This window comes from Tauraco erythrolophus, chromosome 25, assembly GCF_009769465.1.
Source record: "Tauraco erythrolophus isolate bTauEry1 chromosome 25, bTauEry1.pri, whole genome shotgun sequence".
NCBI lineage: Eukaryota > Metazoa > Chordata > Aves > Musophagiformes > Musophagidae > Tauraco > Tauraco erythrolophus.
In genome coordinates this window covers 256239-279660 of record NC_141489.1, presented here as the reverse complement: position 1 = coordinate 279660, position 23422 = coordinate 256239, and the positions used below count along the sequence as shown (strand labels likewise).

Here is a 23422-nt window from a genome sequence, read left to right as displayed (position 1 = left end):
GTCACGCAGGGCGCGGGGGCTCGGATCTCCTCCCGGATCCTGAGCAAACGCTGAGTTCTGCAGGAACAGCTGAGCCGTCGTACAGGGCAGCCGAAAGAGCAGGGGCTGCAGCATCCCTGAGGGAGGCAGCTGCCAGCACGCTGCTGGGAGGGGATGGTGCAGGGAAGGGTTAAGGTGCTGGTGCCGGAGCACCCCACGCTCCGCTCGGCTCCGTGCGCCCTCGGAGCCTGTTTTTCCCTTTTACGTAAGTTGTTCCAAACATGTTTGTAACAACCCACCAGTGTTGCACCTTTGGCAAAAGTGGTTTTAGGTCCAAAGATCAGCGCTGGGACAAGCGACCTGCCTGTGGCAAACAAGAGCCTGCAGAGTATAAAACCCCGGTGGCGCGGTGGAACACGGGACAGCCCGAGCCGCGCTGAGGGGCCGCGGCTGCACGGGAGGATGGAGGCCAGCATGAACCTCCTGCACGACGCGGGCATCCAGGCAACGTGCTGGCTGCAGGAGCACTTCCAGGGCTCCCAGGACTGGTTCCTCTTCATCTCCTTCGCCGCCGACCTCAGGAACGCGTTCTTCGTCCTCTTCCCCATCTGGTTCCACGTCAGCGAGTCGGTGGGCATCAGGCTCATCTGGGTGGCCGTGATCGGTGACTGGCTCAACCTCGTCTTCAAGTGGTGAGTGGCCCTGTGCCTTGGCTCCCTCTGGGCGTGTTGGCACAGCTGGATTGATGTGAGCCAGATGTGCGCTCTCAGCCTCAACACTGGTGTGAAACAAAGACCAGAGTTTGGCCCCTGGGCTGGCAGTGGTCACGGCTGCCCCTTCCTGAGCCGCGTGGCTACGTGGCTACGGTTCTCTCCCTTCCCAGAAGCCGGGCAGAGACAGATCCTGCTGCAAATAACCCCTTCGCCGCTGGCTGCGGCTGCGGTTCTGCGCGGGGGCTGCACAGAGCCCCTCACCACAGGGCTCTGATATGTGGGACCGGGGCTTGGTGCTCCCCTGATATTTTAGGCGAGTGTTTCCCATGGGTAAGGCAGGACACTGGTAACCGCTGCCTGTCCATGGCTGGGAACGCTGGCGTTGCTAATGCAAAGGAAGCCATGGTAGGACGGTGGTCGATGCCACTGATGCCACCATGAGACAGTTGCTCTTGGCCTGAAAAAGACTTAGGGGGGACAGACACCACTGCTCTTTCTCAGCACGTGGACTTGCTCCCAGGGAGTTCTCGCTCTTCCTGTGCAGGGGCTGGGGATGTGGACAGGCAGCGTCGGCTGTTGGGACCAGGTGATCAGCTGGCTGCTGTGTCTGTCGGGGCACCCTGGATCGCTCATGGGTCCTTTGCCTCTTCCAGCTCCCAGGCCAGAGCTGAAACCACAGCCATGCCCACCTGCTCTGGTGCCCAGGACCCCTACAGCCCCGATCTCCTTTCTTTTCAGGATTCTCTTCGGGGAGAGACCATACTGGTGGGTCCACGAGACGGACTATTACAGCAACACCTCCACCCCAGAGATCCAGCAGTTCCCGCTCACCTGTGAGACCGGCCCCGGTAGGGTCCCCCCACCCCAGTAGGGTCTCCCGCCCTGGCAGTGTACAGCTCCCCACTCAGGTCTCCGTCCCCCCAGGGATGGGGATGCTGGCACGGCCAGGCAGTGGCTGGCAGCCCACCGGCAGCACGTGCCCATAGCTAGCTCTCGAGAGAAGGCCATTCTCGCCGAGCTGTGGTGTTGGCTGCCGCTGCTGCGCTCCTGCGGACGCCACTGTGCCTGCAACGTGTGGAGGCAAGGCAGCCTCTGCGCGGAGCAGACCTTGACCCTCGGCGCAGACGTGGCAGCTCAGCACAAACCCCTGCCTGGGCCCAGCCGCAGCCTTGGCCCGTGCCGGGGCCACGCTCTGCACATGGGCAGCTGCTCCGTGGGGAAGGTGGAGTCTGACCTGAGGCTCTGGTCTCACCCAGGGAGCCCCTCCGGCCACGCCATGGGCGCAGCAAGCGTATACTATGTCATGGTGACAGCCCTCCTCTCCGCTGCCATGGGGAAGAAGCAGTCGAGAACACTCAAACACTGGTAAGCTGTGTGCCAATACCACCTGTCCCGGGCAGAGGCTGCTCCAGCAGCTCCATGGTTGAGCCCGTCGAGGCATGAGGCTGTGGGCAGACAGCTGTGGCACCCCAGGTGGGCTCGGCAGGCAGCCAGGCATGGCTTGGGGTATGCAATGGCAGTGCAGGGTAGCGCGAGCCAGCCCTGCCACCGACGTGGCTGCCTGCTCCTTGCAGGGTGCTGTGGACGGTGCTTTGGATGGGGTTCTGGGCAGTTCAGGTCTGCGTCTGCCTGTCCCGAGTCTTCATCGCCGCCCACTTCCCTCATCAGGTCATCGCGGGGGTCATCTCAGGTGAGTGCATCAGACCTCCTGTCTCCTTCCCCATGGCATCGTTGTGATGGACCGCAGCACCGGCCAGGAAGGGCACGGTGCCTGACGGATGCATGCAGGGTCGTGATGCGAAGCTGCGTCCGTGGCTCTGCAGTTACTGCCCTCACTGTCGCAGGCAGGATGCCCTCCAGGACGTGCCTTTGTCCCGGTCCCATCTGAGGCACGGGTCCCGGGCAGGCAGACTGGGTGCTGCCAGCCACTGCTGCGCTCGGAGGGACAGTGAGCGGTGCCCAAAGCCACAGGCAGGGTTGGGGTGCGAAGGGGTCATCACTGGGCGATGGAGCAGAATTGGCTGTCTGTGAGCACCAGGGCACAGCGGTGGCTATCAGAGCAGTCAGAACCATGTGGGAGCACCAGGGCAGCCCCTGGCACATGTCCCTGGAGCACTCAGAGCCGCCGGGTCTGTTCGGCTCTACTGCCGATCGCTCGCTGACTGGCGCTGCCTCTTCTTCCACTTCACTACTGGCAGGGATGGCCGTGGCCAAGACCTTCCAGGACATCCGCTGCATCTACCACGCCAGCCTCCACCGGTACCTGGGCATCACCTTCTTCCTCTTCAGCTTCGCCCTGGGCTTCTACCTGCTGCTGCGGGTGCTCGGTGTGGACCTGCTCTGGACGCTGGAGAGGGCGCAGAGGTGGTGCGCCCACCCTGAGTGGGTCCACATCGACACCACCCCCTTCGCCAGCCTCGTCCGTAACCTGGGCATCCTCTTTGGGCTGGGGCTGGCCCTCAACTCCCACATGTACCTGGAGAGCTGCCGGGGGAAGCAGGGCCAGCAGCTGCCCTTCCGCCTGGGCTGCATTGCTGCCTCCCTCCTCGTCCTACACCTCTTCGATGCCTTCAAGCCACCCTCCCACATGCAGCTGCTCTTCTACATCCTCTCCTTCTGCAAGAGCGCGGCTGTGCCGCTGGCCACCGTCGGCCTCATCCCTTACTGCATCTCCCAGCTCCTGGCCACGCAGGACAAGAAGGCTGTCTAGGGCCATCCCCGCAGGTAACGGTGTGCCCAGGCCGGCGGCCGCCCCTGCTCTGGTCTCGGGGGCAGTCACCAGACCATGGGTGCACCCCCCAGACCGTGAGGGCACCTCAGCCACTGTTTGCTCCCCGCTGCATCTGCACAGACTGACTCCGCACCGGGAGCGGACTACGAAGGCTGCGCTGGCGGAGCTGCTGGATGGCTCCTGCGGCACAGACCCGCAACGTCAGTCGTGCCGTAGGCTCAGGCGGGCTGCGGCCAGCTGATGGCACAGCGAGCCCCGTGCTTCTGGGGCTTTCCTGCTGCCCTTCCCGTGCCCATGGGTGGGGGTCATCAGCCCAGGACCTGGCAGCAGCAGAGGGAACACCTTGCGCTCCCCCGCAGCTCATGGGGACGCAGCACCTCCACGCCACAGGGCTGGGAATGGTGCCACTGGGAGCAGGGTGCTCACCCATGGGTGCTCAGGGTCTGCTGGCAAGGCAGCTGTTACAGGAACAGGCAGACACTGAGATTTGGAGGCAAAGCACCAGCTTGTGGAAGCCCCTCCAGCCCTGAGGTGTTCAGTGCTCATGGGGTACACGTGTGCATACATATATAATGTGTATCTAAATACACATATACATATGGGTGTGCCTGTAAACAAGAAGTATTTTGTTAAAGCTGAAGGTGTGTTTAGCTGGTGAATTTGGATGTCTCACGGGCTGGAGAGGTGGGATGGGGGATCAGCTCTCCCAGCAGACACATCCCGGCGTTCCCGGGCTGCCAGTCGGCTCTCCGGCAGACACATCCCAGTGCTCCCGCCTCGGCGCCACGATCGTCAGCAGGAAGGCGGCTGCGGGCTCACCCTGCTGACTTCAGAGCTGCACAGGCTGCAGAGCCTGGCAATTAACTCAGTGAACACCCTCTCTGGCCTGAGACAGTTTAAAATAGATCACCCTGTGCGTGTGCACGTGCTGCATCTCCCCAAACACCAGTTCTCGCAGCATTTACCCCACGGGCAGCCGTAAGCACCAGCAGCATTCTCTGCCGTGGCACACCTAAGCAATGCCATCTGCCCTGACCTGGTCTCGCAGTGCCCTTGCGGGATGGTGTCCAGCGGAGTCGCTGTAACGCCCGTTGCCTTGCTGTGGTCTGGACGGGACTTTGCCACGCGTGGTGGCAGAGCACGCTTCCCAGCCCTTCCCGGCCCTTCCCGGCCCTCTGACCAGAGCCCTCCCAGTGCTGAGACACGGGGAACATCAGGAGAGAGAGCACCTTCCGTCCGACCAAACCACGCATCAGCAGAACCCCACGCCACAACCCACCCACGGCAGTGTGCTGCCAATGGGGCGCGGTACAGAGCTCAGCTCAGCACACACCCCCACATCGCCCCCCAGTTCCTTCCAGCTGGAGAGCGGGCACGCTTGGCCCAGCGGTTATCCCGACCGGAACGGGGAACCCAGAGCCCACGGAGGCCGCTGCAGAGGCCCCTCTCTGGGAGCCCACCCCGTGCGGTGGGAACAGGGGGTGCTGGTCCCCCAGCGCGGAGTCCCGACCGGCGCTGACGGGCAGTGCAGCCGCGGCTCGCCAACTGGGCAAAGGGTCTGAACGGCACCCATGTGAGGACACCCTGTGTGCCATCCTCTGCGTTCAGGACAGACAAACCTCTGTAGGACAGAGGTTTCTTTTCTTCTATTTCTTTATTACCCACATCCAGACCAAAACTGTCATGCCATTTTTAGCAAGAAGAGCAAAAAAACCGCCCAAGTCACCTGTCGTGCTTTTTCATGCTGCAGTTCCACAGCGCCCTTTGGGTTCTGCAGCTGAGACTGCAGCACCTCCAGGACACGCTGGCGGAAGGCAAGCGGAGGCAACACTGGGGAGTAGCAATGCCTGATCCCAAGGGAGTTTACATCTGCGTTAGTCAGAGAAACTCCCGGTGTTCAAACATTATGCTTATGCTTCAGCGCTCCGATGGCCGATGAATTCCTGAAGCAGAGCTTGCACTTCTCCCCGCCGACTCATCTTGGTTGCCTTGCCCTGAAAGCGGCCTCGCTTCCCAGCTCCTTTGCCTCCCAGCAGCTCTGCCACCCTACGGGAACAACAATACATGCTGAAGGCCACTCGCTGAGAAGAGAGTGGCCTGGCCTAACTTGCTCTGGAGAGCAAACCAGGATCCATGCCCTAATTATACTGCTCAGCTGCTTAGTCTGCAACATTGGAATTCTCACTATTTTTACAGAAACCATAGAACATGTTACCTGGGACCTAAATGCTCAACTGCTTCAGCAGGTCCAGCTAGAAGAAAGAGTCCTGCTTCTTTTTCATCTCCCACAGTCAGGAACAGCAGGGTTTCCTGTGGACAGAGAGATGGATCTTGCTCCAGAATAACCAGTGCCTTCCTTATCCAGGAAGAGGACAGAGATACGATTGTTGTAGGTCCCTTCCAACTGAAAGAGTCTATGCCATGCTATGCTATGCTAATCCTATGCTAAAACAAATGATGAGGTTCTGCACAGCTCTTTGGGGGACAGGCTCTTCTACAGTGCTCTGAATTTTCACTGTTGTATTTCTTGACTGTTGAGGCTGCTCCTGCAGATTGGGGCTGCAGGGGACACTAACCTCATGTAACTTTTGAAAGGAAAGAGAACTGTAGCTTGTGACTATGGTACCAAGAGAAGCCTGGCCCTGCCTGTCCTACAGCTTGAATGAAATAGTCTTCATCAGTGACTCACCTCTGTCCCAATTTCATTAGCGATGATATTCATAAATTCAGAGTCACCCTCTTTCCTGTACGGATGGGTAAAAAAAAACACTTCAGAAAGAAGCAAAAATCCCCTCTGGAGTCCAAAATATCAATCAGAAAACACGGCCCTGATCAGGCCTGGGATTTTGGCCTCTTGCTGTTAGGATGGAGCTTAGTTTTTTTCTATATATCTAAATCGTCATTGTGCATTCCTGTGGACATACTAGGAATTATTAAAGTGTTCATCTTTAAGAAATAGAGCTCCTCAGTTTTATTTGGAAATATCAAGGGCAGAGAGAAATTGGATAGACATAGTTATTTCTTAGCTACAAAACCAGGAGAATTCAGTGACTGAATTACTAACACATTCCTCTCATTACACAACCTTCCAGCAGGCTGAGGCAGTTCAATATTCTGTTCACCTTTTCTATATTCTTCCTTGAGAAACAAGCTTGAATAGGTGTCAGAGATGCGACTGACACAAAACGTGTAAGATACCATTCTACCCTTTTCCCTGAACTCCCCCATACCTGTGTAACACAAACAGCTGACTTCGAACAGGTTTGCTCTTGAAGTCCCGGGCTACCAGAACAGCAATGTCTCTGAGCAGGTTCAAGTTATTCTGAAAGAAAAGCAAACAAACTGTACTGCAGATGGAGAAGTCAGTGTGAACACTGAGTTGTGTTCCCAGAGATGGGAGCAGTTTTCATAATATCCACAAAAACTGATGTCTACGATTCAGTTCCCAGTTATCATGACTAAAGCTCAGGTCTACAGGACCCAGTCACAATCTGCTTTTCTCAGCCATCCTCATACCTTCTGAAGCAGTTTCACAGAACTCTGCAGTCTCCTCACAGCCTCTACATGCTCACCTGGTCCATTTCTGAAAGAACAAGGAGAATTTGGATCCCTACTCTGAAGGCCAGAAACGGATTTCTTAAAGAAGCAAGAGCAGATAACATCATAAAAAGCACTGCACAGATGCACCCTGAGGCTTATATGGTATTTGTCAGAAAGAATAGTAAAGATGAAATAATCACAGTGGAAAGGGTATTACTTGAGCAGTGAGGTCAGAGCCTTCTCAGTACTGTGACTTTGCTCGATTGACTTCAGCACTCTGTTTCCTGCCAGGAAAGCCAAGTTGGTCTTGTTCTTCTTCCCTTTTTCTGTGCCAAGGAGTTTAATAACCTTAAAAAGAAAATCACTCTGGTCAAAAAAGAACGGTACTTCACTTATACTCACACAGGTGGTCAGTTCCTACTAGACTATGCCTCCTTGTGAATATTGGCTCTCTGCCAGTGAAAATAAGCTGATTAAAATCAGCCATAAGGTAAACATAAAAAAACAAGAAGGATGGTGATACAGTGAATTGATACAATTTGCTAGTCAGGGGCTGCACGCTGCAGTGCATCTCGGTGTCTGTGCTGGGATATAGACTCCAACAAATGAAAAGACAGAAACAAAGGCAGCTCCAAAATTTTATTGCCACCCCCCTGACAAACACTCAAAAAATACCAGCACAGGGAACAAGCAGCTAGCAACCCAGCAATGCACCACGTGCTCTCCCCAGAGGCGTCGGCGGTTCAGAAAACATCCTTGCCAGGGACAAGGGCTGAGTTGTGCCACAGAGAAAGAAAGGAGCCTGACTGACGGGACAAAGACTGCCAACCTGTGTGCGGCCCTGCTGGGGCTCACCCAGCACAGGGCGACCGCCACCCGCTCTGCCATCGGGACAATTTCCAGCAGAGCTTGATCTCAGGGACTCCTGCTGTGCGAGGTCTGACTGTGGAGCGAAGCTCCTGAAGGCAGCTCAGCTGCAGCTCCCACCTGCAAGTCACTCAGGTTGGAGACGTGAGTCCCACAGCACATGTTGGAGTCTATGCCTTCGATGTCAACAACTCGCACTGGCCCTGCGTGGTCATCTGGCAAACCACGGCTTCTCACCTAGCAAAAGGAGGACAACGGCAAACCAGGTGACATCCCTACTGCAGTTACTTTTGTCCCATGGATATCATCAGTTCTCTCCCCATCACTCACTGTTTCAATTTCAGGGTCATCTGCAGCCAGTTCCCTCACCATCACGGGTACCCTCTCCCGGATTTTCTCATTCACGCTCCTCTCCAGGGCCTCTATTTGCTCTGCTGTCATGGAGGGGGTGTCCAGCTCAATGACACTTCGTTGACGGCCCAGCTCCCTGCACCAATGAAGATCACCTGCTGCTGTAGCTAAGACCAGTTGGAAGGTCCCTCTGTGCAGCACTAAGCATCATCCCCCTGCTGGGAATGTGGTGACTGAAACAAAACACACTTTCTTCCTCTCCCTGTTATTTAGAGAGCACCAGATGCAGACCGAATCCTTGGAGGAGGATGACACAGAGCAAATACTTTGCACAGCCTCTCTCCAGCTCAGTCACCTCTCCCAAGCCCTCTGAGCTCGACTGAAACATCCAAGGGCAAACTGCTTTTGATTCATCAATGTTCAGCTCCCAGCCCAGCACGGTGGCACATGCCAACAAAGTAAGACTGGGCCAAAGGAGCCTTTTCCCAGCTCACCATGAAGTTGTCTTGAATCCAAACATCTGATCTGCAATGGCAGTGATGAGATGCTGTCCTGGAAGAGACGTGCAAGCAACAGCTTTGAGTAATACTGGACACAGGAAAGGAGACTTTCAGTCAGACTGTATTTTTTCTTTTTTCTGCTGACATTCCCCACGGCGTTTGGGAATGCCCAAGCATACGCTCAGCACTGCGGGGCTTATGTCACTGCTAAGGAGCAGACAGAGGAGACAGCCACCGCCTCACGGGCCTCGGGACCCGGAGAGCACCACGGCACACGCCGAAGACTTTGAAGCAGGTCGAACCTTCCCCTCCAAACCTGTTCGCAGCGGGTTAACTGACAAGCCACGGCCAGTGCCCAGGAGAGGTGCTGCCTTCCCCAGTGCCCTCTCCCCGGGCACTGCCCGCCGCCCGGCCCGGGGCTCGGACGGAGCCTGGCGAGGCCGCCCCTGCAGCGAGGTGTTACCGGACGCCCTCGGTCGGGCCGGGCTCGGACCTGAATGCTGCTGCATGTGGTCGAAGCGGCGCTCCCAGTCCAGCGACAGCAGCACCTCGGCGCCCGGCTCCAGCGCTGCCCGCACGAAGTGGACGGCCTCGGCGCCCCGCCGGGTCACGCGCAGCACCGGTACATCGCCGATGAGGCCGCGGTCGTCCGGCTGCGGACACGGGGCGTCAGTGCCGCCGGCCCGGCCCCGGCCCCGGCCCCGGCCCCGGCCCCGCACGGCCCGTACCTGCCCGCCGCCCTCGGGGAAGAGGATGGTGTCCTCCAGCACCACCTGGAACCCGCGCACCGCTTCCCCGCCATCCTCGGGCCGCAGCTCCGCCGCCCGGCACGACACCACCCTGGTGGCGAACTGCGACACAGACGGCGGCGCCGTGAGGGCCGGGCGGCGCCGTGAGGGCCGGCCCGCGCCTCCCCCGCGCCGCGCCCGCCCCGCCGCTACCTGCCGGGCCCAGCTGTCGCGCTGGCACTGGAACACCATGGCCGCGGGCGCGGGGCCCGGCGGCGGCGGGCGGCGCACGGGGCCGGCGGTGACGGCGGCCGCAGAGGGACACGGGGCTGGCGGGCGCGGCCGCCGTGACGCGGGAGGGCGGGGCCTGCAAGGTGGCGCGCGCAGGGGATAACGGACGGCGGCGGCTCCGCACGTTTATTGCCTCGTGCCCCGCGCGAGGAACCGGCACGGGAGACCGGGCGGCTCCGCCGCGCTGGGTCGGAGTCCGCCGCGCTCGGCGGTGAACCGGCCGGGACGGCTCCGCTTCCTCGGAGCGCCCCGCTCACGCCGCTCGGCGGTGCGTGCTGCCCGCGCACCGGGAGGCTCCTGCGGTCGCGGCGTCCTCGGGGGCCCGGGCTTCAGAGGTCGTCCTGCGGGAGGGAGGAGCGAGGCGCCAGGGAAGGGGCCAGCCCGCGGCCGGGCAGCCCCGGGGAGCGTGTCCCCAGCTGGCGCCGGGACGGCTGCCCGAGGAGAGCCGCTGGAGCTGCTGCCGGTGGCCCGGAGCGAGCGGAGGGCCGGAGGCTTGGCTCGGCAGGGGCAGCCGCGGCGTGCAGCAGCGTCTGGGGGAAGCAGCTGACGGGCAGTACTTACGTCCAGGTCGTCCATGGCGGGGGGGGGGCCTTTGTCCGTCACCTTCTCCAGGAGCTGGACGGGAAAGAAACAGCTGTGGGAACTCCAAATGCCTGACTTCCCCAAGTCCCGAGCAGCCATCCCACACGTGCCCCAGGACCCCGAGGCCTGCAGCCCAGCTCACCTCTGCGTACTGCTCCACCATGGCCCTCTCCACCTCCTCATCCCCTTCCCAGTCTCGCCAGTTGTCAAAGTCCACAGAGAGCCAGGCCGGCTGTGGGCAGAGAGCATTCCCTGAGTGAGGGAGCAGCACAGAAGGGACCCAGCAGCCCTGTCCTCCCAGCCCAGGGAGTGCTCTGTGGGTGAGTGCAGGCTGCTCCTGCACAGGTGAGGGGACTGGGGCAGGCTGGAAGGGCAGGAAGGGGAGTGTGTCCCTTCGCCTGCGGGTTGCTGGTCCTGACCCTGCCTGCATCGAGGGAAAGGGGTGCCACATCTTTCATGGAGAGCAGAGGTCCATGGACTGGCGGTGACTGTGACATTGGGCTTTTTGGGAGTTCTGTGCTGGGATGCCCACATGGGGCCCTCGGTGTCTGTCCTGGCACAGGTTGGTCCCCAGGAGCCGCGAGGTGCTGCATGGGGACAGCACGCATGCTGGGGCTGGTCCTGGCTGCTGGGCACCACACATACCTTGATGTTCTCCTTCGTGATACGGGGCCAGGCCACCTTCTCCTTCCACTTCCTCATAAAACATGTGATAGAGCGGTCAGAGCGCTTCTCCCGTGAGTCCTGCCAAGAGATCAGGAGTGCCTCACCTCCGTGTCTGCTGGACTCCTCTCTGTAATCCACTGCAGACACACAGCACTAAAGCTCAGCCACATGCAGGCTGTGAGACACACAGATCCCGGGGGACAAGTTGTTTCTGGCTCAACGCAGCACTGCAAGTGCCAGGCCCGGGATCAGGGCTCCCAGGCTTGTGTTCGCCCCACTCAGGCTCTTGGGAAACGGGCAGGATTCAACACTAAGCGGCGTTGCTCAAGAGTGTGCAGGTTGGGTTTAACTCTGAGCCTGATGCAGGCTGTCGGAGAACAGTTTGCTGGGAAGAAGCCTCACCTTGGAGTTGACCCTGGCATACAGGTTGATCTCGTTGTAGAACTCCACACCGTCTGCATTTTTGCAACTGCCAAAACACCGTAACAGCCTGGTTTAAGGGAGGGCTGAGGCCAAGCGTGCCCAGCTCTTATGGGGTCATCCCTGTCCTCTGAACCACCCCTGGTTCTGGGCTGCGTTCCCGGTCAGCAGGGCAGCGGCAGCTCACCTGAACACCAGCCGCTGGTCCTCAATGACAACCTTGACATCCGTGCTGTCCTCGACGCAGAACTCCAGGTAGACGTACCGCGGGCGGTCGTACCACAGGGTCTTTGCAGGTTGCCTTGGGAAAGAGCAGACCAGCTGGTATTTCCACGGTCCCTCGCGCTCTGCAGGGACCACGCGCAAGGCATGTGGTGGGGACTGGGGCACGGAGGGTGCCCCAAACGTGTCCCCTCTCTGGGCCAAGCTCTGGGGCTGGCAGCGAGAGCGAGGTGGGTGCAACGCCCGGGTGGTGGGCAGCGGGTGGCGGGCAGTGGCTGGTGGCCATGCAGCGGCTGGTGGCCACGCAGCGCTCCCCTCCCGCGCCCCACACGGCCCTCGCCTCGGCAGCCACCGGTGCCCGGCAGTCTGGCCCACCCGCGCTCTCCGCCGCCACTCCCGGCGCCGTTCCCCCGCTGTCCCCGGCTGGAGACTCCTGTCCGGTGGCGCCTCAGGGTCCGAGCCCTGGGCAGGTGCCCGAGAGCCCGACCGGGCACTGCCCCGCTGCCCGTCCCGACCCGCTCACCTCGCCATGGCGGTGCCGGCCCCGCCCCGCGCTATTTCGGGCCGGGGGCGCGGCTGCCGACGGGGCCGGGCGCGGGGGTCAGGCCGGGCGCAGCGCGGCCCCTCGCAGCCCGGTCGCCGGCCCAGCGCCGCCTCGCGGCGCCCGCGGGGCACGCGCCGCGCGCCCCCGCTCCCGCCGCCGCCGGGGGGCGCGCTGGCGCCGCGCTGGCCCCGCCCCGGCCCCGCCCCGCCAGGCCCCGCCCCGCCCCGCGCCGCAGCGGCAAGATGGCGGCGGCGTCACGGCGCTGGTAGCGGCCGTCATGGAGGCGGAGGGCGGCGCGCTGGGCCCGGGGGAGCGCTGGGCGCCGGTGGGCGCCGTGTCGGCGGCGGCGGCGGAGGAGGAGGAGGAGGAGGACGAGGAGGAAGAGGCGGCGGCGGGCGGGTCGCCGCAGTCGGTGCCGCGGCTGCGGGCCGAGCGGCGCCGCCTGCACGGGGCGCTGCTGGCGCTCGCCTCGCACTTCGCGCAGGTGCAGTTCCGGCTGCGGCAGGTGGCGCGCGCCGGCCCGGCCGAGCAGCAGCGGCTGCTCCGCGACCTGGAGGAGTTCGCCTTCCGCGGCTGCCCCGCGCCGCTGCCCCGCGGCGGCGCCCCGGTGAGCGGGCCCGGGCGGGGCGGGGCGGGGCGGGGGGCGCGGGCCGGGCCGGCGTCGTGCGGCTCCGGTGCCGGCGGAGCGGCGGCTTTTGCCGGAGTGAAGAGAACCGTCTGCTGCGGGATGGCGGCGTCGCGCGATGCGCGGCTCCGCGCTGCCTGCCCCGGGGCCGGCCCGTGCGTCCGGCCCGGCCGAGATCCCGTTCGCCGCTGGGACGTGCGGAGGGGAGCGCCGGGGCCGGGGCGGCCGCCGGACGTGGCGCTGCGCGCTCGGCTCCGGGGAGGCACCGGGCCGGTGGCTTTGCACGAAGCGCGGCCGCAGCAGCGTGCGGGCCCTGCGTGACTTGCAGGCCGCTCCAGGGCCGCGCTTTGTGCGTGACCCCACTCCGATCCGCAGCGGCGACTCGGAGCAGTTCGATACGCGCGCGGTGTTCGGCTGCTTGCAGCAGTGCTTCCCGGATCCCCGGCTTGCTGGGGGCGGGAGGTCTGGGGAGGCTGTCCCGCTGTCGGGTGGGGTGTTGTGGCTGGTGCCGCTCCTTGATGTACAGGCACATCCTCTCCGTCTGGCACGCCGCGTTCGCTAGCTAAGCGCATGAGCCGAAGGAAACGCTCCTCGTACCACAGCTCTCTTCTCTGGGGCTTGACTATGATGGTAAATCTTCAGTTTTATTTACTGGTAACTTTTTTTCAGAGTGAGCAAGAGAAGCAGGAGCAAATTGAGGTCCAGAAGGAGAAGCAGAGAGAGCTGATCCTGCAGCTCAAGACACAGCTGGATGACCTGGAGACATTTGCCTACCAGGAAGGCAGCTATGATTCTCTGCCACAGTCTGTGGTTATGGAAAGACAGCGGGTAAGCCTCACGAAGTCATTCTGCCTGTATTTCTTCTTAGCATTTGTGAGCCCCTGACAGACTGTGGGAGTTGGTCAGTCCGTATTTCTCGCCAGCAGCTGTGATAGAGTATCAGCAGTTCATCTGCGTGTGTAAACCTGTCCTGTGTTTTCTCTTGCAGTTTTCTATGCACAGCAAAGGTGGCCTGTTTCCAGAGTGATGAACGGGCAGCCGTCACACGGTGAGATCATGCTACTAACTCGTGTTTTGCAGATGATTATAAATGAGTTGATAAAGAAGCTGGACATGGACTTGAGTGAAGATATTGCAACACTCTCTCCAGAGGAATTGCGACAGCGTGTGGATGCTGCCATAGCACAGATCGTTAATCCTGCCAGGGTGAAGGAGCAACTGGTGGAACAACTGAAGACACAGATAAGGGACCTAGAAATGTTCATCAACTTCATTCAGGGTCAGTGCTGAGTTTTTTCAGATGGGCAGATTGAATTGCTTTGTAATTCCCTGACAAAGGTATGAGGAGGGAGGTCACAGATGTCAGAGGATGCAGGAAGGGTTTCTGGGTCATGGGGAAGTACAGGTCTCTCTGAACTGATGTTGAGGAGAATGAGAGACTGACAAAAAGGATGCAGAGAGGTCTAAGCAATATTGACCTTAATACTTGGGATACACAGCTTTAATTCACAAGTGTGAAATTCTTGTTCCAGATGAAGTTGGGAGCTCTGGCAAGGCAGAAGATGGGCACTGTGAATGTACAGGCAGAAAAGATGGTGGTGGCTCCTACAAACCAAACACACGGCCTTCTGGAAATAGAGGTGGGCACTGCTTGGCTTGAAGCTTCCAGCACTGCTCCTGCTGTCACTTGTTAGAGGTTCGGCAAGCGTGAACCAGCATCCAGTCATGCTAGGCTGCTTTGTGTTTTTCCTGGCAGTTGGTTTCTGTGCTCTCCTGCTCCTGCTGACAGAACGCCCGTGTTCAGTTCCTTTACCTTTCCTCCATGGCATCATTACAGTAGTCACAGGACCTGAAAGTGTGGCACAGAGGGTGGGCCTGGTCCTCAGCAGAGATCAGGAACAGAAGACTTCTGATACTTAGTGCAAAATGCAGGCAGGCTGAGCAGCCTTGTAGTGTACATGCCGTTGGGCTGCACCGTAACTGATGATTTTTGAGTTCTTAGATCTGTGAGCAGATCCAGTGAGCTGGATGGGTCCAGTGTTCTGTACAATTTGAGACTTAAGCTACTTACCACAGGAGTTTATGGGAGCTGGAGTGATATACTAGAGGAAACGCTACAATATCTTTATGTTTTGTAATCTGAGGCAGAGATAGAATACTGGCCCAAGTGAAATTTGGGTCTTACCCGGTGTGGCTACTCTTAGAAAGTGAATTTAATCCTGGCATTGGGAGTAAGCAGGGCACATTAGCCTGCTGAGGTAAGACACTTCCTGAAAGAGGGCGGAGATGTCATTCAGCAAAGGTTTTGGTACGTCATAATTACTCATGTGGTATCGTCATGTCTGAAGAATGATCTTTCCTCACTATCCTGTCTTTGGTTGTATGTTTCACTAGGAAAGCTGTTGTAGGATTTCCTCTCTGTAAGATGACCTGATTGTCGAGAACAGGCCATGCAAATGTTTGCTTTTCTGGTTGGCTTCGGTGCTTTGAAACTAGAAAAAGTAGCATCAATTGTGGTGGTGACAAAAGCTCCCAAGGAGGAGAATCTGTGGCAGAGGAGGAGCAGACATTTGCGTTCCCTTTGTGTGTATGTAAGAGCAGAGCTGTTGATTCCTTAATGAGAGTATTTTTTCTCTCTGTTCTAACCTGATCAGTGAACCCAGAAGATGCCAGAAAGATGCGAGAAACCGGCCTGCACCTCATGCGTCGCATGCTTGCTGTGCTACAGATATTTGCTGTCAGTCAGTTCGGTTGTGCTACTGGTCAGATTCCTCGCACCCTCTGGCAGAAGGACCAAGCCAACAAGGACTATTCCCCCTTGATTAAGAAACTGGAGTTGTCAGTAGAGCGGGTGAGGCAGCTAGCTATGAAACACCAGCAGGAAGACCACGTTATCAGCTCCTCTGATCTGCAGGACATTCCCTTAGGAGGCAGAGATGAGCTGACTCTGGCTGTGCGAAAGGAGCTGGCCATTGCTTTGCGAGACCTGATGGCTCACGGGCTCTATGCCTCTTCTCAAGGAATGAGCCTGGTGCTGGCACCCATCGCGTGCTTGATTCCTGCGTTCACCTCGTCCCCGCAGACCATGCACCCCTGGGAACTCTTTGTGAAATATTACAACACTAAGAACGGACAAGCCTTTGTGGAATCCCCGGCTCGCAAGCTCTCCCAGTCCTTTGCCTTGCCTGTGACAGGAGGAGTGGCCATCACCCCCAAGCAGAGCCTGCTGACAGCGATTCACACTGTGCTCACGGAGCACGACCCCTTCAAGCGCAGCGCAGACTCTGAACTGAAAGCTCTGGTGTGCATGGCACTGAACGAGCAGCGCCTGGTCTCCTGGGTAAATCTGATCTGCAAATCTGGAGCTCTGGTACAATCCCACTACCAGCCATGGAGCTACATGGCAAACACGGGCTTTGAGAGCGCGCTCAATGTTCTCAGTCGCCTGAGCAACTTGAAGTTCAACCTCCCGGTTGACCTGGCTGTCCGGCAGCTGAAAAACATCAAAGATGCTTTTTGATGTATTTTATTGTAGATCATCCATTTTCCATAAGTAGGCAGCTGTTGGGCTCAAGAAGCCTGGCTTTTTTAAGACCAAGTTTGGCTCCTTGAAATTGCTATTTGCTTTTAGGGGAATCTCATGGTGTCTTGTTGCTGCAGATCTGTGTTTTATAAGGCTGCCACTGCAAAGCTGCTGGAAGTTGTGTGCTGTACAGCACCTCACCCAAAACCGCGTCGCTGGTGAGCAGATGCCCGTGAGCGTGGCGCGTGAGGCGGCTGCCTCGCGCGGGGCAGAGCCTGGCCACGGAGCCCGCAGGGGGCAGAGCCCCTCAGGCCGTGCCGCTGAGCGCTGCTGTGTCCACACGGTTATTTCTCAAAGCGCGTGGCCTAACGCCCCCCCTGCAAGACGCCCCTCCAGGAGAGCGAGGCAAGCTGGCGGGCGCGGGGCTGCCCGACGGCCAGTGACTCGCTGTGCCCGGTGCCCATGTTGAAAGCTGAGGGCAGAGCTGAGCCGCGAGCGGCCGTGGCTGCGCTCCGCCGGCGGCTCCGCCACCCCCCGCTGCGGGGCGCGGGGCAGGGGTTTGCCCGGCGCTGCCGGGGCTCCGTTTGTGCAGCTTTTGCGCGCTGATCAGCCCGTCCCGGGCCCGCTGTGTCACGGGGCGCATTAAACCGCTTTCGCAGACGTGCGCGGGGAGAAGCGCCCGGCCTGGCCCGTCTCGGCGCGCTCACCCGCGGCCCGGTGCCGCAGCGGGGCGGCCCTACGGGCCCGCCCGGGGCGCCGCCATTCCCGCCGCTCGGGCCGCCGCGGGGACGCGCACCCGCGGCACGACCCGCCTTGCCGCGGCCGCCGGGAGCCGCCGCGCAGCCGGTGCGGCCCCGCGCGGGTCGGGGGGGCCCGGCAGGGGGCACCGGGCAGCGCCGCCCGTTTCCGTGTGCTGTGCGCATGCGCGCTGCGGCTGGAGGAGGAAGCGGAAGTGACGCAGTGGCACGAGGGGAAAGGTCGGGGGCGCGGCGGCCGCTTCCTTTTCCGGGTGAGAGCGGCCGGTGCCGGACGGGCGGTGAGTGCGGGGCGCGCGGGATCCGCCGCCATCCGCGGGAGCGGCGCGGCCGGGGCCGGGCTGTGAGCGCCGCCGCTGTCTCCGCAGGGATGGGGAAGTTCATGAAGCCGGGGAAGGTGGTGCTGGTGCTGGCGGGCCGCTACTCGGGCCGCAAGGCCGTCATCGTGAAGGTGAGCGCGGGGCGGCGGCGGCCCCGCGGGGCGGGCAGGGGCCCGGAGCGCCGCCGCGGGCCGTTACTGTAGGCGCGGCGCGGACGGGGCTCTGGAGGGGCTGGCGGCTGCGCGGGCGGTGGCGGCGGGCGCTGCGCGGGGCCATCGCCGGCTGCGCTCGGTGTTTCAGAACATCGACGATGGCACTTCGGACCGGCCGTACAGCCACGCCCTGGTGGCGGGAATCGACCGCTACCCGCGGAAGGTGACTGCCGCCATGGGCAAGAAGAAGATCGCGAAGAGGTCCAAGATCAAGTCCTTCGTGAAGGTGTACAACTACAACCACCTGATGCCCACCCGGTGAGTGCGGCGGCTGCGGCATGCTGCGGCCCGGGGGTCTCCTGCGCTCTCGGAGATTGCAGCTCCCGTGTACTCTCCAGCGAACACCGGGAGTCACTGGGGTCCTTAATTCTGCAGCCGAACGGATGTGGGGTGTACGCTCTGCAAAAACGGGGGCTTGGGAGGGGTCGGTGTGAGGCTGAGGGGAAGTCGGTGAGCTCTGAAATAAGGCAGCTGGCTCCCGTCTCAGCCACAGTCACTTGGCTCTTGGTGGCGGGGTGTCGAGTGGGTGAGCCTTTGGAACAGCCGTGAGGGTGTTGGGGTCCCAGCAGGCTGTTGTGGCCCAGCGAGGTTTGTTCCCATCCGCTGCTGGTGCAGGCTGCCAAATGCAACGTGCCAGACCGAGCCGCTTGCCTCTTGCGAGGCGTGCAGCCGTTTCCTCCGTAGGACGAGTTTGATGCCTGTGGATGCTTTAGTGCGTTGGGGATTTCCTGCACCATGGCGGCTCTGAGAGCTGGAGTCCCTTGACTTGGCACTACTACACGCGCCTGAGCAGCCGGGGCTGCCTGCTGTGGTTTTACCCTGTGCCAGGTACCGCGACTTTCAAACCTCGCTGCTCTCTTGCCCAGGTATTCCGTTGATATTCCTCTGGACAAAACAGTGGTCAATAAGGACGTGTTCAGGGACCCCGCGCTAAAACGCAAAGCGAGACGTGAAGCCAAGGTGAAATTTGAGGAGAGGTGAGTTGGAAGATCATCATTTCAGTGGTGTCAGCACCCATCCCTGGTGCGAGGACTCGGCACGGTTGTGCCACAGCCTCGCTGAGTCCCAGGTTGGACACTTCTGCCCCGGCTGTTTGGAATGTTTTTGGTTGAGGACATTCCTTCTCACTTCCTGTGCGTGTTTACACAACTGTTCAGGGAGTTGGTGGCTCAAGAATCTCTTAATTCTCTCACCGTCTCACTGTGTCGTGTTTGTTCACAGTCTGTTGCTGGGCTTAATGGGACAAAGCTGACACTTTGGCTCGGGGGCATCCTGGGTTAACAGTCCTTTCCAGTTTTCTATTCGGAAACCCCTTCAGCAGAAGGAGCCACGCAGCCCCGGTGGGACACAGGGTGTCTCACGGGCAGCCTGCGACGTTGGCTATTGTAAAGCGCTCTGCCCCTGATCGTACGCTCTTCTCCAAGGGCGTCTCCCAACGGCTGCCTCCAACACGAGATGCGTAGTGGGACTGCTACGCACTGCTCTCTTATGTCTTGGGGTGGAAACCACCGTGGTGCGGGCGTCCTTCATGAGGTGGCTTCCTGAGAAGATGTGGAAGCTGACATACGCTTCCCATGGCAGTTGAAATGTTTGAAGTGGGTCTCGTTGGCAGCCTGGGCTGAAGAGACCAGGGAATTACCTCTGGGTGGGCCGGTGGGAGGACACGGACAGCTCGGATGCAGGTCCTGTGTGGTTCTCGCTGGTACAGAGTGTTCTCTAACCTTCCTGTTCCTCTTCCAGATACAAGACTGGCAAGAATAAGTGGTTCTTCCAGAAGCTGCGGTTCTGAAGGTGTAACAAAGTTGCATCAATAAACATTTACTAAAACCCATTTTGTTTTTCTGGATAAAAAAAGCATTTCTTGGCCTGTTGCTCTGTGGTGTAGACCTTCTTGGCCTGCGTGGCTGGGAAAGGCGTTGCATCCAGGCGAGCCGCGGCGCAGCCGTGGAGCGCTGGATGGCCTGAGCCGCGGGTGAACGTGCATCTCTGTGGGACTGTCCTCGGGCACCTCCTGCTGTGCCACGGGGCGCGGGCTGCCACAGGGTGGTTTGTGTCGCTCCAGCTCATGCTGGAAATGCCCGATTCCCAAAACTGTGGTAATCCCTGAGACGTCCCGGGACGTGTCGGGTGACTGGGGGGTTAGATTTTTGGTTACCTCTGCACGTTCATCGGGCGAGCGGCGCCTTCCTGGTTAAAGACGGGTGTGCGGGGCGGGAAGGGAGAAGGTTGTTCGCGGGCTGGGCTGCTGCGGGAAAGCGAGCCCCCGGGGCGGCGGGGCAGCGCGCAGGGAGGGGAACGGGAACGATCCGGCCTTCGGGCCAGCGTCCCTCGCGTGGGCCGGGGCTGCGGCCGCAGCCGGCGCCGCGCTCGGGGCCGGCCGGGGCGGGGCGGGGGCCGGCCGGGCCGCGGAAGCGAAAGCGAAAGCGAAGGGCGGGAGGAGGTTCGGTGCCGCACCGGCAGCGGCGGCCCCGGTGCTCGGCCCGACCGGGCAGGGCTTCCGCCGCACCTGCCGCGGAGATGGATCCGGAGGGGGTGAGGGGCTGAGCGCCCGGGGGCCTGCGGGCCGGGGGCTCGGGGCTCGGGCCGGCCCGGGGAGGGGTGGCGAGGGGCTCGGCGCAGCGTGGCTGAGGGACCCTCCTGCCTTTAGGACTCCTTCATCCAGCTGCCCCTCCCTGGGGGCCCGGAGGACATCTTCCCGGAGATGACCCCCCAGCAAGTCCGGCAGGAGATCGAGCGCTGCAAGGTGCGTCCTGCTGTGTCGGCAAGAGGTGGGTCGGATCCAAACCGCCCCGGGACCCGTCCCGGTCGGCCTACGCTGTGAGCTTGAGTTTCTTGTTTTCTCTTGGACTACGAGCCAAGAGTGGTGGAGAGGGGGTACCCCACGCTTAAGAGAGCCTGGAGTCTGGGGCTCCGCACGGGGGGCAGCTCCCCCTTCCCAAACAAACAGCGTGCACGGGGGCTGCACACCGGGGGGGGGTGGCACAATGTCTGCAGGGCCTCGCTGTCTGATGGTACCTCTCACAGGAACTTTGTAGTGCTCTGGAGCAAAACCATGCGAAGCTACAGACGGTCAAGGAAGCTGTAGAGCAAAGGACACGAGAGCTGAGGAAAGAGGGAGAAATTCTTCATAAAAATCTTGAGCAACAAATGTCTTTGAACAAAGAGGAATCCTGCCAGGTGGGTGGTCGGAGGAGTTGTCTTGGGCTTGGAAAGGTGGCAGCGGGTGGTGGGGCTACATCACTCGGCTCACTGCTCTGAGATCACTTTGCTCTGGACCTAGTGGAGGTTTCACAGGGCGTCGCATCAGGCTGGTGCTCAGAAGTGAGCGAGTGCTGCAGAGGTGGAGGAAGGGCTGTGATGGAAGGTGAGGAGCCAGGGCAGGGATGCAGGCAGTCAAGAGCAGAAAAACTGTGGGTGGAGCTGTGTCCAAGAACAGAGCTGTGCTTAAAACGGAGAGCGTGCTGCAGCCCCTCGTGTCCTGATGGTTCCCTCGCTGCCCTCTCTTTCCTTCCAGGTGGGCATTATTTTAGCAAAGGAAGAGAAGAACAAACTAAGGCAGGAGAAGCAGGTGCTGAAACAGAAACTGGAAGAAGTGAGGAAGAGAGTCCTCTGGGAGGATCCGGTGATGGTAACAGAGCACGTGAGGGCACTCGGGTCTGCTGGCAAGGGGTATGGGCCTGGCTGGAGAGGCTGCAGGTGAATGCAGCTGGGCACTGTGATGACTGGCACAGTTCCTGCTAGCGGGTGGCTCCTCTGCCAGGGCCAAAAGCTCCAGTCATGGCTTTGGGACTCCAGGCACAGCCAGACCCTAGGAGAGACTCTGCTGAGGCTTTCCAGCTGTTTATTTTGAGCCATGAGCTTGTTTCTAGTCTGTGGATTGGTAGGGACAGGCCCCATGCGGCATCCAGTCTCCTCCAGGTGCTGTCTGTGTACTCGAACCTAGATGCTGCCTACCTTGCCGGAGAAGAAAATGGTGTTTAAGGGACTTGTGACAAACAAGGAGGATATGAACAAGCTGATGCTCACCCCACTGATCCGCTACCCTCTGCTGGGGGGCTCAGCTCTCATCACTTTTGAGAAGGAAGAGGGTAAGAGAAGAGCACTGCCACAGCCCGGGTGTCCTGGTCGATCAGCTTTGGGGCCTGCCCTGCATCCCCTCCCTGGGCAAGGGCTCAGAGCTCTGCCCCCTCTGCTGGTGTTGTGTTCGGTTGCGCCCCCTCCCCAAAGCATACGCTGCCCCGTGTCCTGTTATGTGGCATGCTTGGAGCAGGCAGGCAATGCCCTGGGGGCTCTCCCTGCTTGCAGTGGCCCAGAGGATCCTAGAGATGAAGGAGCACATGGTGGAGCTGAGCTGCGGGGAGGAGCTGGAGGCGCTTGACCGGTGCAGAGTGCGAGTGTGGGCAGCACCGGTGGATATACTGCTGCCATCTTCCCTGGAGGTAGGTTCTGAGGGCCCACTACTTCCCACACCATGGAAAACCGCAGAGCTGCCCTGGGCATGTACCAGCTTTGCTGTGCCCTACTCTGCTGCTCTCCAAGCTTACCTCTGTCAGGTCACTGGTACCAGCTCTGTGGCCAGCCCTGCCCTGCATTGGCACTGACTGGCCTGTACCACTCGCAGATCCATCTGACGCGGAGCAGCAGGAGTATCCTCGTGTCTGGCCTGCCCAGCCTGGGCATCCCAGAGGAGGCTCTGCTGGACAAGCTGGAGCTCTTCTTCAGCAAGACAAAGAATGGGGGTGGCGAGGTGGAGAGAAGGGAGTTCTTGGATGACTCTGACCAGGTGGTGCTGACCTTCGTGCAGGACGGAGGTGCGTGGGGCATGCCGAGCTGAGGCTGCTGGCAAGGAGAGAGCAGCCCAGCTGGCTCTGGAGGGGGCACAGGTCATCTTCTGAGGTGAGATGGAGCTGTGTCTGTGGGGAACAGGGAAGGCAGAGTGAGCCCAGGCTGCCCTGTCTCCCCTGAAACTGTGCTGGTGCAGGTGAGCTGAGGCTGGGCAGAGCCAGCCTCGGTGTCTGTGCCAGGGACGGAACCTCTCCTGGAGCTCAGCATGGGCTTTCCTCTCCATCTGCAGTGGCAGAGCTGCTAATTGAGAAAGGACACATCCAGGTGCTTATTGGGAAAGGAAAATATGAGCTCAAGATATCACCGTATATGAGTGGAGACATCACTAACCTACAGGTAAGGGCATGAGCCTGGGTGCCAAGCAGTGTCTGCCAGCCCAGAGTGTGCCAGCATGGGTGGGGGCTCCTGAAGACCCACTCCCCACGCTGCTGTGCAGCCTGAGGCACGGCTGCTGCAAGTGGCCCTAAGCAGATCAATGCTCTGTCCACTCGGCAAGTGCCCCAAGGGGCTCCCCTCTCTGCACGCCCTCCCGTCGCCCCGTGTGGCGCAGGGCCTGCTGCAGCTCACCCCGGCTCTGCCCAGCTCCAGCCCTCCCGCTGCCCCAGGACCATCCTGCTCTCGGGGATCCCAGACGTGCTGGGTGAGGAGCCCATGAGGGACATCCTGGAGATCCACTTCCAGAAGGCCAGCCGCGGCGGAGGAGAGGTGGACGCTCTTGCCTACGTCCCGGCTGGACAACAGAGAGTGGCGGTTTTCGTGGAGGACGCGGGCTAGCCCTGGCCAGCCCCGTCGGCCTGATGCTCTGCGCGGCCACTGCTCCCGGGCGCGGTGCGAATTAAAGCATCTGCAGGCAGCGCCGCGTCTGTTGTGCTGCGGACGGCACGGGCACGGGCACGGGCCCTGTGTGCGGGAGCCGGGGCAAGGCTGGGCCCTTCCCGGGCCCGCGGAGGGTGGGGCACCGGCCCCCGGGCCGGACGCTGTGGGCACCGGGGCCGGGCCGGGGGCGGG

At 60.6% G+C, this 23422-nt stretch overlaps 6 protein-coding genes across 6 annotated transcripts; 4 read left to right on the top strand and 2 right to left on the bottom strand.

The window, feature by feature from the left end:
- The first annotated feature begins 441 nt into the window (after positions 1–441).
- G6PC1 (glucose-6-phosphatase catalytic subunit 1) lies at positions 442–3402 on the top strand. The gene is made up of 5 exons (XM_009984013.2): positions 442–671; positions 1431–1540; positions 1949–2057; positions 2267–2382; positions 2891–3402. The coding sequence occupies exons 1-5, from the start codon at positions 442–444 to the stop codon at positions 3400–3402; spliced, it is 1077 nt and encodes a 358-aa protein (XP_009982315.1).
- Positions 3403–5081: 1679 nt separating this feature from the next.
- On the bottom strand, positions 5082–9661 carry AARSD1 (alanyl-tRNA synthetase domain containing 1). The gene is made up of 12 exons (XM_086626422.1): positions 9623–9661; positions 9410–9532; positions 9175–9334; positions 8676–8733; positions 8161–8317; positions 7951–8067; positions 7181–7311; positions 6940–7006; positions 6654–6745; positions 6113–6167; positions 5639–5733; positions 5082–5469 (listed from the first exon to the last, which is right to left on the bottom strand). The coding sequence occupies exons 1-12, from the start codon at positions 9659–9661 to the stop codon at positions 5334–5336; spliced, it is 1230 nt and encodes a 409-aa protein (XP_086482548.1). The 3' UTR covers positions 5082–5333.
- Positions 9662–10023: 362 nt separating this feature from the next.
- Positions 10024–12121, bottom strand: PTGES3L (prostaglandin E synthase 3 like). Its single transcript, XM_086626303.1, has 7 exons — positions 12114–12121; positions 11556–11669; positions 11351–11417; positions 10928–11026; positions 10425–10514; positions 10262–10315; positions 10024–10041 (listed from the first exon to the last, which is right to left on the bottom strand). Exons 1-7 carry the CDS (start codon positions 12119–12121, stop codon positions 10030–10032), a joined length of 444 nt encoding a protein of 147 aa, XP_086482429.1. The 3' UTR covers positions 10024–10029.
- Positions 12122–12411: 290 nt separating this feature from the next.
- Positions 12412–16517, top strand: RUNDC1 (RUN domain containing 1). The gene is made up of 5 exons (XM_086626581.1): positions 12412–12741; positions 13429–13587; positions 13840–14038; positions 14292–14399; positions 15414–16517. The coding sequence occupies exons 1-5, from the start codon at positions 12412–12414 to the stop codon at positions 16277–16279; spliced, it is 1662 nt and encodes a 553-aa protein (XP_086482707.1). The 3' UTR covers positions 16280–16517.
- Positions 16518–17289: 772 nt separating this feature from the next.
- On the top strand, positions 17290–19400 carry RPL27 (ribosomal protein L27). The gene is made up of 5 exons (XM_086626493.1): positions 17290–17318; positions 17406–17488; positions 17658–17827; positions 18436–18546; positions 19310–19400. Exons 2-5 carry the CDS (start codon positions 17408–17410, stop codon positions 19356–19358), a joined length of 411 nt encoding a protein of 136 aa, XP_086482619.1. The 5' UTR covers positions 17290–17318; positions 17406–17407; the 3' UTR covers positions 19359–19400.
- A 628-nt stretch (positions 19401–20028) lies between these two features.
- On the top strand, positions 20029–23257 carry IFI35 (interferon induced protein 35). Its single transcript, XM_086626541.1, has 9 exons — positions 20029–20101; positions 20217–20312; positions 20594–20746; positions 21084–21197; positions 21513–21657; positions 21875–22008; positions 22191–22380; positions 22644–22750; positions 22997–23257. The coding sequence occupies exons 1-9, from the start codon at positions 20087–20089 to the stop codon at positions 23186–23188; spliced, it is 1146 nt and encodes a 381-aa protein (XP_086482667.1). The 5' UTR covers positions 20029–20086; the 3' UTR covers positions 23189–23257.
- Positions 23258–23422: the final 165 nt, after the last annotated feature.